This window comes from Pithys albifrons, chromosome 23 (genome assembly GCF_047495875.1).
Source record: "Pithys albifrons albifrons isolate INPA30051 chromosome 23, PitAlb_v1, whole genome shotgun sequence".
Taxonomy (NCBI): domain Eukaryota; kingdom Metazoa; phylum Chordata; class Aves; order Passeriformes; family Thamnophilidae; genus Pithys; species Pithys albifrons.
Genome location: NC_092480.1, coordinates 1,171,589 through 1,184,314, shown reverse-complemented (window position 1 = coordinate 1,184,314; position 12,726 = coordinate 1,171,589). Strand labels below are relative to the sequence as shown.

General features: G+C 56.1%; 1 protein-coding gene across 1 annotated transcript; it reads right to left on the bottom strand.

The window, feature by feature from the left end:
- Window positions 1–3,905: 3,905 nt before the first annotated feature.
- LOC139682081 (basic proline-rich protein-like) lies at window positions 3,906–5,363 on the bottom strand. The gene has a single exon (XM_071576053.1). It carries the CDS (start codon window positions 5,361–5,363, stop codon window positions 3,906–3,908), a length of 1,458 nt encoding a protein of 485 aa, XP_071432154.1.
- Between the last annotated feature and the right edge of the window lie 7,363 nt (window positions 5,364–12,726).

The following is a 12,726-nucleotide window of genomic DNA, read 5'->3' as shown; positions in this document are numbered from 1 at the left end:
CTGCTCAGGTGAGGGATGAAACCATCCCCACTGGGCAGTGCTGGTCCTTTGGCCTGTCCTTCTCAGCATGGGTTGGTGTTCTCCTGGTAACACCCATGGGAGCCTTTCCCTCTCAGGTTCCTCCCTGTTTTGGTGCAGAGTTATTTGTTAAGCACAGCTGGAGAGGAGGCTCCACCTTTCCTCCTTAGTCCTGGAGCCCTCTCTCCATGTGGCTGCAATACAAATACAGAGTCAAAAAGCTCTTTTCTTCTTTGAGGAGCAGGTGTAAAGCTTGGCAGGATAAACGTGCCTCCATCAGGAAGGGAGAAGGGCTCCACTGCTGCCTCACAATCACTGCTCCTGGGAGCTTTAATCATCCTGCTCTTTGTACCCAGCAAAGCCCTTCTGATCAATCAGCACTTTGAAGTTTTGTTATAGCAAAGCCAATGAAATGAGCTGCTAACTGAGGCTTTTCCTCTGCCTGGTGCTGCTCTCCATCCTCCCACCCTCACTGGTGATCACAGCACGAGTGGCCTCGCTGGGCCACCCCAGCTGGAGCTGCACATTTGCCTCCCACTCCTTCACTGCTCTCACTTGCAAAAACAGAGAAGACGAGGAGCAGAGCTGCCCCCTGGTCATTTCCAGCCTGAAATGTCAGACTTTCTGACTGGGACACAAAATGTTCCCCTGATTAAGCTTTGAAAATAAAGAGGGGCTCAGAGGGAAATGCTGTGCTGCTGGTTGGGCGGTTTTAAGATGTTAAGCCCGACTTGCTGAGGTAAAACAAGGTGTGTGCAACCTGCTGCCTGCTCTGTGTGGCTCTGTGTGCTCCACCCAGCACTGCTGCTCTTGGACTCTCTCCTGGCTCCTCCTCAAAGAGAAATTTCTCCAAGGTGTGATGCTGCCACGTTTCACAAACTCCTGCCTGTCCAAGCCCCCTGGTTTTGTTCCAGTGTCTGAGACTTGGCAAAATAAATCATCATCTCAGACTGGTTCATCCTAAGCCAGGTCCTGGTGATGTGCAGCCATCAGCCATCTGGCCCAGAAGCACTTCCAAGGATTTGGGCTGGGATCTGATCAGGGAAAGGAACAGTGCTGGTGGGTCTGGGGTGGCTCAGTGGAAGGTGGAGAAGAAAACTCTAGTGCTTAATTTCAAGCTGTTTCATCAAATTCCACTTTCACTGCCCCTCAGCAAGTTCCTGGAAAGCAGAGGCAGAGCCAGCCCAGCCTGGCAGAGCTCTGGGAAAAGCACAGCTCTATCAATGGCCTAAGCCTTTGTTTTGGGCTTGTGGGTGGATTTGTTGTTTCCAGGATTCTTTTGCAGAGTTTTGCTGTGATTTGCTGACTGGTCTCAGTGCCCACAAGCTCTGCCTCCCTCCAGGTTGCTCCAGCCCCTCTCTGGTGGCTTCACTCTCTCAGGATGAGTGGCTGAGGTCAGGCCAAGTTCATTACTCTGCCAGGGGTTATGATTTCATTGTTATGGAGGTTCAATATGAATTGATTTTAAAATAAGCAGGTTTTGGACCAATTGAATAAATTCACTTTATTGTTCAGGCTTTGATGTTGTTTTCCATGTGATCAGCATAAAGCATTTCCCTTGCTACCCCACCACTGAGTGTTCTTTAGACCTTGCAGCTCTTTCCCTCCCTCCAAAGCTTGATCAAAAGCTGGGCTTGGACTGAAGCTCATCTGAGGCTCAGGTTTAAAGGCCAGTTTTGCAGCTGGAGCTCACAAATTCAGCCTGTACAACTCACTGTGGGAGAGCCACTTTTTGCTGGAGCCAACATTTTCCCAGGTATTTCTGTTGGAATTGAGGGATTTCAGGTCTTCTCAATGAGCATTAACAGATGGGGAATCTCAAGCTCACCATCATCATTTGCATCACGGTGCAATTTTGCTAATTGTGGTTATTCCCTTGGGAGGGCTGAGCATCAGCTCGGCATAGGAGGATCTTTCCCACTCATCCAAGCAAGGAACAAGAGCCAAGAAACCTGATCCACTTTGCAAAACAAAACGTATTGTTAGATAAGTCCATCTCCTCCCAGCCCTAAATCTGACAGAATTTCCCTCCTGCACTGTTTGTCTCCTGTAAAGGGAGTGGAAGTGGACAGGGATTCAGGAATTCTGTGGGATAAACACAAACACAGGCAGCAGGGTTGTTTCCTGCAGATCCACACAAAAGCAGTAAGAGCAGTGCTAACCCTCCCTTGGGCAAGCCCCTGATTCCATTAATTGGCAGAATAAAGTTTTAAGTTCTCTCCTCAGACTTTCCCTTGGGAAAATATTTTCTCCCATCTTCAGTATAAGTTTATTCAGTCAATTAAAAGCCACCCAAAGGAGGGACCTTGGAGAGGATTCTTATGGATGTGACCAAACCACAGTGTGGGGATTTTTCACCCAGGTGTGTCAAATAAAGCCACGATGGCCCAATTATCACAATCCCCATCACCTGGGGCACATTTACAGGACGAGGATTTATTGAGCAGCACAGCCCTTTGTCACGTTTGAGTCTGCTCTGGTCGGTCAGAACTTCTTGCTGGTTTTGGTTTTCTGTAAGTTTACACAAATTTATTTTGTAGCTGCACCTCAGTGTGGTTATAGGTGTGAGGAGATTCCCCCATCTGCTCCACTCTGCCTCCAGCCTCAGAGCTGCATAATAAGGTAGGAAAACTTGGTGTTTCTTCTGGTTTTTTGTTGTTGTGCACCTTCCTGCAGCCTGGAGAGCCAGGGGAGGGAGGGGGAATGCTGCGGATGGCTCAGGGAGATGAGTGTGAGCTGAGGAGCAGGGGGGGCTGCCCAGCAAAGCATTTCCAGCTCTGCCTCCTCGTCCTGCCCCAGAAATGTCCACACAGCACTTTTCTCTCTCGGGTTGTTTTCTGAGTTGTGGAGGTTTTGATTGTTTTGTTGTTGTTGTTGTGTTTGGTTGGTTGGGATTTTTTTGTTGTTGTTTTTGCTGCTTTCAGTGTATTGAGGAAAGGACAAGGGAAATTATGGCAAGCTCTGGGTCTGTGCAGCCCCAAACCCCTCCCTGGAGGTTTCTCCTCGGTGGTGGATGGGTTAAGTCTGCCCAGGCTGTGCCACAGGAGGCCGTGCACTGCTCTGATGGGTATTGAGGGGAAAAGCTACAAATCCATCCTGAAATGCCCATCTGTTGGTTGGCATTTCCAGTCTGTCCCTCTGCAGCTCCTCCTGTGCCTGGCAGGGAGGTCAGGTGGCTGCAGGGCACTGAGTGTGCCCAGGGGGGCTCAGCACCCCTTCTGGGGGTGTTGGGAGCAGCCAGCCTGGCCCAGGGAAAGGCTGAGAGAGGCAGAAAAGAAGTCAGGGGGATTGTTGTTGTTGAATGCAAATGTGAAAGGGGAGTTGTGGCATTTACTGTGATCACTGAATTACCTGAGTTTCTCTACTCTACCATCAAAGTTCCTGAAGTTTTCCCCCACTCCCAGGATCCAGTTGCACCTGCTGCCCTCTCACCTCTCAGAGAGCTCTGTGGGCACCTCATACCCCATGAGCTGCCCCACACAGGGCACAGAAAAGTTTGGACAGTGAAAACCTGCTCTGAAACTGGGCTGCTTTTCCTAAAGCTGGGACCTCTGTGTGAAGCCTTTTGCAGTCACCTGTAAGAGATTAATAAAGGGAGCCCTGGCTTTGGGGGGAAAGGAGCTGCCAAGGAGCCCTTTGCACCTCTGGATACACCCCGGGATATGCTGATTATTGTATAGATTGATATAGGAGGTGTCTTTACTAAAAAAAGAGGGAAACTGCAGCCCATTAAGCAGTGCAGTGATGAAGAGCAGTAGGGCGAGTGTCTACCTGGGAGCAGAATGTTTGAGTCACCTGCCCTTTTCTGCTGGGGTTTGCAGCTGTCCAAGCCTCATTGGTTCACTGCTCTGCTAAAAAAAGATCTAAACAGCAGGATTTTTTCCTTTTTATTTGTCTGGCCTGATGGGTTGTGGGGCTGGGGGGGGGCGGCCCCGGTGTGGGGCTGTGGGGGGCGGCCCCGGCGTGGGGCGTGTGGGGCTGTGGGGGGCGGCCCCGGCGTGGGGCGTGTGGGGCTGTGGGGGGCGGCCCCGGCGTGGGGCGTGTGGGGCTGTGGGGGGCGGCCCCGGCGTGGGGCGTGTGGGGCTGTGGGGGGCGGCCCCGGCGTGGGGCGTGTGAGGCTGTGGGGGGCGGCCCCGGCGTGGGGCGTGTGGGGCTGTGGGGGGGCGGCCCCGGCGTGGGGGGCGCGTGGGGCCGAGGGGGGGCGGCCCCGGCGTGGGGGGCGCGTGGGGCCGAGGGGGGGGGGCGGCCCCGGCGTGGGGGGCGCGTGGGGCCGAGGGGGGGGGCGGCCCCGGCGTGGGGGGCGCGTGGGGCCGAGGGGGGGGCGGCCCCGGCGTGGGGGGCGCGTGGGGCCGAGGGGGGGGCGGCCCCGGCGTGGGGGGGCGCGTGGGGCCGAGGGGGGGGCGGCCCCGGCGTGGGGGGCGCGTGGGGCCGAGGGGGGGGCGGCCCCGGCGTGGGGGGCGCGTGGGGCGGGGGGGGGGGGGCGGCCCCGGCGTGGGGGGCGCGTGGGGCCGGGGGGGGGGCGGCCCCGGCGTGGGGGGCGCGTGGGGCGGGGGGGGGGGGGCGGCCCCGGCGTGGGGGGCGCGTGGGGCGGGGGGGGGGGGGCGGCCCCGGCGTGGGGGGCGCGTGGGGCGGGGGGGGGGGGGGGCGGCCCCGGCGTGGGGGGCGCGTGGGGCGGGGGGGGGGGGGGCGGCCCCGGCGTGGGGGGGCGCGTGGGGCGGGGGGGGGGGGGGCGGCCCCGGCGTGGGGGGCGCGTGGGGCGGGGGGGGGGGGGGCGGCCCCGGCGTGGGGGGCGCGTGGGGCGGGGGGGGGGGGGGCGGCCCCGGCGTGGGGGGCGCGTGGGGCCGGGGGGGGGGCGGCGGCCCCGGCGTGGGGGGGCGCGTGGGGCCGGGGGGGGGGCGGCGGCCCCGGCGTGGGGGGGCGCGTGGGGCCGGGGGGGGGGCGGCGGCCCCGGCGTGGGGGGCGCGTGGGGCCGGGGGGGGGCGGCGGCCCCGGCGTGGGGGGCGCGTGGGGCCGGGGGGGGGGCGGCGGCCCCGGCGTGGGGGGCGCGTGGGGCCGGGGGGGGGGCGGCGGCCCCGGCGTGGGGGGGCGCGTGGGGGCCGGGGGGGGGGCGGCGGCCCCGGCGTGGGGGGCGCGTGGGGCCGGGGGGGGGGGGGCGGCCCCGGCGTGGGGGGGCGCGTGGGGCCGGGGGGGGGGCGGCCCCCGGCGTGGGGGGCGCGTGGGGCCGGGCGGCCCCGGCGTGGGGGGGCGCGTGGGGCCGGGGGGGGGGCGGCCCCGGCGTGGGGGGCGCGTGGGGCCGGGGGGGGGGCGGCCCCGGCGTGGGGCCGGGGGGGGGCGGCCCCCAGCATAGATCTGTGTATTGGGAATACCCTCAGTGTTTCTGCTCTCACCTGGAAGTCTTTCCTTTGAGCTCCTGTGCTTTGCTCTGGGCTGCTCCTGAGTGCAGTCAGTCTCACAATGCAAACAGCATCATTCCTGGGGCAGGAAAAGTTCTGGGAATGCTTTGGCACCTGTTCAAAACCCCTGGCAATGGGCAGGAATGGCTGCGATTCCAATGGATGGGCAATGGGCAGGAATGGCTGCGATTCCAATGGATGGGCAATGGGCAGGAATGGCTGCGATTCCAATGGATGGGCAATGGGCAGGAATGGCTGCGATTCCAATGGATGGGCAATGGGCAGGAATGGCTGCGATTCCAATGGATGGGCAATGGGCAGGAATGGCTGCGATTCCAATGGATGGGCAATGGGCAGGAATGGCTGCGATTCCAATGGATGGGCAATGGGCAGGAATGGCTGCGATTCCAATGGATGGGCAATGGGCAGGAATGGCTGCGATTCCAATGGATGGGCAATGGGCAGGAATGGCTGCGATTCCAATGGATGGGCAATGGGCAGGAATGGCTGCGATTCCAATGGATGGGCAATGGGCAGGAATGGCTGCGATTCCAATGGATGGGCAATGGGCAGGAATGGCTGCGATTCTAATGGATGGGCAATGGGCAGGAATGGCTGCGATTCCAATGGATGGGCAATGGGCAGGAATGGCTGCGATTCCAATGGATGGGCAATGGGCAGGAATGGCTGCGATTCCAATGGATGGGCAATGGGCAGGAATGGCTGCGATTCCAATGGATGGGCAATGGGCAGGAATGGCTGCGATTCCAATGGATGGGCAATGGGCGGCAGTGGCTGCGATTGCAATGGATGGGCAATGGGCAGGAATGGCTGCGATTGCAATGGATGGGCAATGGGCAGGAATGGCTGCGATTGCAATGGATGGGCAATGGGCGGCAGTGGCTGCGATTCCAATGGATGGGCAATGGGCAGGAATGGCGGCGATTCCAATGGATGTGCAATGGGCAGCAGTGGCTGCGATTCCAATGGATGGGCAATGGGCAGCAGTGGCTGCGATTCCAATGGATGCGCAATGGGCAGGAATGGCTGCGATTCCAATGGATGCGCAATGGGCAGGAATGCTGCGATTCCAAGGGATGTCCAATGGGCAGCAGTGGCTGCAATTCCAATGGGCAGCAGTGGCTGCGATTCCAATGGATGGGCAATGGGCAGCAGTGGCTGCGATTCCATCAATGTGCTCAAGGGTGTGAGTGGGAGCCCTGTGGGTTTATCCAGGTGTTCTGCTGGGCTGCTTCAATATGTTTTTAGCTTTAAGTTGGGATTGTGTCCCTTGCCCTCCTCCTTCCTGCATGGGCAGGGCCAGATGGTCCCTGGTGTAAGGCAGGAGAGCCTTTCTGGAGGTGCACTTGGGCTTCAAAGGCTGTTGTTTGGTGGGACAGTGATTTATGCCAGGGAAGATGTTTCTAAAACTGCTTAAAGCTTAGCAGACCTCTCAGTCCTGTGAGATAAGGATTTACTGCAGCTGTTTGGAAAATGCAAATTTTTTTTCAGGAAATATGTTTTCTCATAAAAACGCTCCTTCAGTGTGTGAAAATATTTCATGAACATCTTTAAGGTTTTGATGGGAGAGAGAATTTCCAGAGAGCAAAACATTTGGTGCTGTCTTTTTTAGAACACTGGCTTTGCTCGTGGTCTCAATTATTTACATTTTTCTTATGATAAGAAGTGTGATAAATGAAAGCAGGCAAGTTTCTCATGCACACAGAAAATGGCATTTTGGGGGAGAGCTGCTTTTCAGTGAGAGAATTGCATTGTATGAGTGTTCCAGCAGCTCTGCCAGTGACAAGCTTAAGCTTAAAATGAGAAAATCCTGGGTTCAATTTTTATTTGGCAGATTTCTTTTCCCTTTTATCAGCTCCTGCAAAGCAGCCCCTGCCTCCCCTCCTAGTTAAGGAGCAGAATCAATACCCAGGAAGGGTCAAGCAGCTTACAATTCATTACATGTATGTGGTTCTGTCTGACAATGCAATTCTTGTTTCTCATTTTTCATGTCAATTGTTTCTCGGAAAAAACACCAAAAAAAGAAAGGAAGCAAAGCAGGAATAGACAAAGAGACAGAGAGATTTACCCAAGTCATCAAGTGAAATGAGAGCTGACAGGTTTCCTAATGTTACATGCCCAGAACAAAAAGGATTCCTCACTCTGCTCCTCTGGAAGTGCCTGAGAATCCTTTGTGTGTGTTCTGTGCTGTTCATTGGGAACCTCAGCTCCAGAATTCCCCTCTAATTCCTTGAAAAATGTGCCCAAGATGCTCCTTGGCCTGGCAAGAATTGTTCGGCAGATCAAAGGCAGCAGCAGTGAATTGTTGGGATCTCTTCCCATTTTTGTCACTGGCTGTGCCCAACCTCCCCCAGGCACATCAGTTCTTTTTATTTTTTTGCCAAGATTTTTCCTTGTGTGGCAAAAATAGAGGCAGCTTTGGGAAGAGTCGGGATTTAAAACTTCTGGAAAAATCCCTGTTGGGGAGAAAACTCCTCTGGTGGTACAAGTGGGCTGAGCATTGACCACAACTTTTAAACTGAATGTAAAGTTTTCTCCAGTTGAGATGTTGGCAAATGTCCTTGAAGGTCTCAGTCACCTCCACATGGAAACTTGGGGTCAGAAGCTGTAAATTTGGGGTAAATCTGGTTTGTGGTTCCTGGGTCATCAGATGAGACAAAGCTTCCATGGATGTTCTGTGTATGCAAGAGATGGATAGTCATGGAAAAATGGGACTAATGGGACTTGGAGATCATCTAATCCATGCCCTTATCCCTTCCACAACTGGCTGTGTGACACCAAAATCCACCTCCAGAAGGACTCAGTGCACTGAATAGTCTGTTCTTTATCCTCAGCATTCGAAGTTTGTCCGAACAAGAAACTTAAACCTACTTTTTCTGTTTCCTCCCCTGCACATCCCCCTTGTTTCCCTCTGTCCTGCCTCCCATGGCCCGAGGGATAATTGTTCCCTTCTCTTTTCAGAACAATCCTCTACATCAGAGAAATCTGCTCCATCTCCAGCTCAGAAAACTCTTACCTGGGCTGAGCAAACCAATTTCCTCTGACCTTTCTTGGAGGCTTGTGTGTCCTGAGCCTCCCATCCATCTCCTGGGTGTTGAGACAGAGCCTGGGTGAGCTTTGGCTCACCAGAATTCCACTAAACAAAGTCCTTCCTTGGGTAAAAATCCCCAATATTTCCAACCCTAAAAGTCAGGGTGGTTTGTTCATGTGTCCCAGAGCCCCAAAGCCACCTGTGTGCCCTGCAGAGCACTTGCTGTGGCTGAGGGAGGAACCAGCCCCTGTGCCCAGCCTTTGCCCACCTGCCTTTTGGCACAGTGGGATCTGCTCTTACAGCCTGGCCAGCTCGTGCCCTCTGAACTGGCACAGGAGGAGTTCCCAGTGTGCTCCCACAGCCTGGCCAGCTCGTGCCCTCTGAACTGGCACAGGAGGAGTTTCCAGTGGGATCTGCTCCCACAGCCTGGCCAGCTCGTGCCCTCTGAACTGGCACAGGAGGAGTTTCCAGTGGGATCTGCTCCCACAGCCTGGCCAGCTCGTGCCCTCTGAACTGGCACAGGAGGAGTTCCCAGTGGAATCTGCTCTCACAGCCTGGCCAGCTTGTGCCCTCTGAACTGGCACAGGAGGAGTTCCCAGTGTGCTCCCACAGCCTGGCCAGCTTGTGCCCTCTGAACTGGCACAGGAGTTCCCAGTGGGATCTGCTCTCACAGCCTGGCCAGCTCGTGCCCTCTGAACTGGCACAGGAGTTTCCAGTGGGATCTGCTCTCACAGCCTGGCCAGCTCGTGCCCTCTGAACTGGCACAGGAGGAGTTCCCAGTGGGATCTGCTCCCACAGCCTGGCCAGCTCGTGCCCTCTGAACTGGCACAGAAGGAGTTCCCAGTGGGATCTGCTCTCACAGCCTGGCCAGCTCGTGCCCTCTGAACTGGCACAGGAGGAGTTCCCAGTGGGATCTGCTCTCACAGCCTGGCCAGCTCGTGCCCTCTGAAGGTGGCACAGGAGGAGTTCCCAGTGGGATCTGCTCTTACAGCCTGGCCAGCTCATGCCCTCTGAACTGGCACAGAAGGAGTTCCCAGTGGGATCTGCTCTCACAGCCTGGCCAGCTCGTGCCCTCTGAACTGGCACATTTAGCCCCAATGCAGCTCAGTCTGTGCCAGCCAGAGCTTGGCTGGAGCCATGGAAATCCACCCCAAACAGTTCTGTGAGATGCAACCCCTGTCACTGCTGCCAGACACATCTTTCCACATCAGCTGGGAAAAATGCCCCAATAAACCACCCCTGCATCTCCTCCCTCAGCCTGGCATGGCTTTGATTTTGTGTTTCCCCCAGTACTGGATGTTTTCAAGTCTCTTCTCTCTAAGTCATGTTGGCTACAGGACCAAAACATGCCACCAGCTACTATTTTCTTTCTTTCTCCCTCTCTCTCCTTGGCTTGAGTGTTTAATTTGCTCCCCACTCTGCTTGAGCAATTTTTGGAGAGTGCAGTTTATATTTGTGTATGCAAATAAGCTGAGCAAATATGCTGAGGAGCTCCAAAGATAGATCAGGACGTTTAAGCACATCCAGCCCACGGTAAAAAAGCATCCCAGGCCGTTCTGGTCTCCATTAACCCTTTGGTTTCCATGGTTTTTTGGCAGGGAGATGCTCTCCCACCTCCTGTGCTGTGCCCCCCTCTGGTGCCACCGTGCCATGGGCAGGCACAAGGGCCCACACACAGTTGTGTATTCAGGTATTAGTTGCCTTTCATGTCCTTTTATTGTAGGACAAGCAGTTCCAGGAGCTGCAAGACAGCACAGGCAGCTTTGCTTCAGCTTTGTGATTTATGGGGAGTCTCTGGTGTCTTATAAAATGTTTGTTTCTGAAGGTTTGTGCCTGATTGGAGAGTTCATAAAAATCCCCTTCCCTGTGGGTGCTCTGATAACTAATAACAAAACTGGTGCCTTTTCTTTAGGGGCAGGCAAAGAATTTGACCTTTCTCTTTGAATTCCTGCCAGTGGTTATAAAACTGGCAAAAATAAAAAATTAAAAAAAAAATTCCTTTAAACTGGTGGATCCTTGAAATTGGTTCAAACAGTTCCTGAAGAACATCAGTTTTCTAATTTGCTTTCTCTGCCCGTAAGAGGGGAAATGAGGTGGTTGTCATTCAGTGGGGCTGACAAACAGCTCCTGCAGAATCAGCTGTTCTGCAGGAAACGTTCCAGAATAGCTGCTGCACGGACACTCCTCTGCAACACGAGTGACTTGACTGCAGAATAATGACTCCACTTTGGAAGGATGTTAATTACTTTGGAGTGGGTTTTATTCTGGAAACAAAACCTGCTGTCACGATGTCCTTTGGGAGGCCCGATGGAACAGTTTCTGCAGCAGTCACTGCTCAGACACTTTCCTGTTGGAGATGCTGCAAACAGTCTGCAAAGTCTCTGACTGTTCTGGTGCTGAACCTGGGGAAGGTCTGAGGGAAAAGGATCTAAGCAGATTTCTGGGGTGTTGATTTAACCTCAGAGTGTGTGGAAGACGACACAGCTTTTTAGTGCTGTTTTTAGCTTAGTTTCTTAAAGAAATGAGCCTTACATAATCAGTGTCTGTATCCATAACTTCTGCACCATTAGCTCACTTCAGCCACATTTAGCAGAGGACAGGAGGGTTCAAGTGGTGGATTTGCACATGTTTGGGTGCTCAGAGAGATCCTGTGGCATCTGCACGGAGGGAGGGGCTGCAGAACATCATTATCCTGATAAAACATGGAAGAACCTTTACAATGGAATGGCCCTTGGAAGGAAAGGTCTCCACTGGAGGCAAACACCTTCCCCAGGGCCACAGCGAATACACAGAACTGATTTTTATGATCATAATTACTTTTATTCTTGGAGTCCAGTTTGGGTTGTTGGGGGGACACTTTGCTCCTGGGAAGCACCTCCTTGTCTTGGGTAACTCTCTGAGGAGTCCTCGTGGATCAGGGGCTCAAATGAACATTTCCTGCTGGGCTTTGATGCTCCCAGTGAGTCTCTCTGAGCAGAATGTGGATCCTCAAGCAGTGACTGCAGAGCCACACAGGGGGGTGAGGGAGCTCTGGGTGCCCTGAACAGGGGCAAACAGCCCGTGCCAGGGTGGTGCAGGAGCTCTGGGTGCCCTGGGACAGGGCAAACAGCCCGTGCCAGGGTGGTGCAGGAGCTCTGGGTGCCCTGGACAGGGCAAACAGCCCGTGCCAGGGTGGGGAGGGAGCTCTGGGTGCCCTGGACAGGGCAAACAGCCCGTGCCAGGGTGGGGAGGGAGCTCTGGGTGCCCTGGGACAGGGGCAAACAGCCCGTGCCAGGGTGGGGAGGGAGCTCTGGGTGCCCTGGGACAGGGGCAAACAGCCCGTGCCAGGGTGGTGAGGGAGCTCTGGGGGCCCTGGGACAGGGCAAACAGCCCGTGCCAGGGTGGTGCAGGAGCTCTGGGTGCCCTGGGACAGGGCAAACAGCCTGTGCCAGGGTGGGGAGGGAGCTCTGGGTGCCCTGGACAGGGCAAACAGCCCGTGCCAGGGTGGGGAGGGAGCTCTGGGTTCCCTGGGACAGGGGCAAACAGCCCCGGGGTGGGGAGGGAGCTCTGGGGGCCCTGGGACAGGGGCAAACAGCCCGTGCCAGGGTGGTGAGGGAGCTCTGGGGGCCCTGGGACAGGGGCAAACAGCCCCAGGGTGGTGAGGGAGCTCTGGGGGCCCTGGGACAGGGGCAAACAGCCCGTGCCAGGGTGGTGAGGGAGCTCTGGGGGCCCTGGACAGGGGCAAACAGCCTGTGCCAGGGTGGTGTCACAGCCAGTGGAGCAGGTGCAGATAATCTGGTGGGTTGCTGGCACATGGGGGCACTTCTTGGCATCACGTGGGCCCCCTCAGAGTGGATGTTTTGGGAAAAGGATCTTCCTGGGTTTTTCCTTCACTCTTTGGGAAGCCAGTGCAGCTCAGGCAGTGTGGGAGGGGTGGGGGGCAGTGAGGAGGGCAGGGGGGAGGTCTCTGCCATTGCCAGGGCTCTGCCCTGCTGGGGAAGGGCTGTTTGAGGTGCCCAAGGCTGAATGTGACCCTGCAGAGCCCTGTCCCCACCGAGTGCCCTGCTAGGGGCTGGGGACAGGCAGCTCCTGCTGGAAGGGCTGGCACCTTCCCTGGGCACTGGGATGTGTTCCCAGAGCCAGGCACAGCAGGGATTTTTTTTTTTGCATGTGTCAACATTAGAAAGCAAAAAGCAGCCACATGGAAATATTGGAGAAGCTCTTGCCCGGCTCAGCTCTTGTGCTTTTATTTGTCAACACTTATTTTTGTTTCCTGACACAAAG

Excerpts from the sequence above, each read along its gene's own strand:
- LOC139682081 (XM_071576053.1), bottom strand. The coding sequence starts at position 5,363 with ATGCTGGGGGCCGCCCCCCCCCGGCCCCACGCCGGGGCCGCCCCCCCC.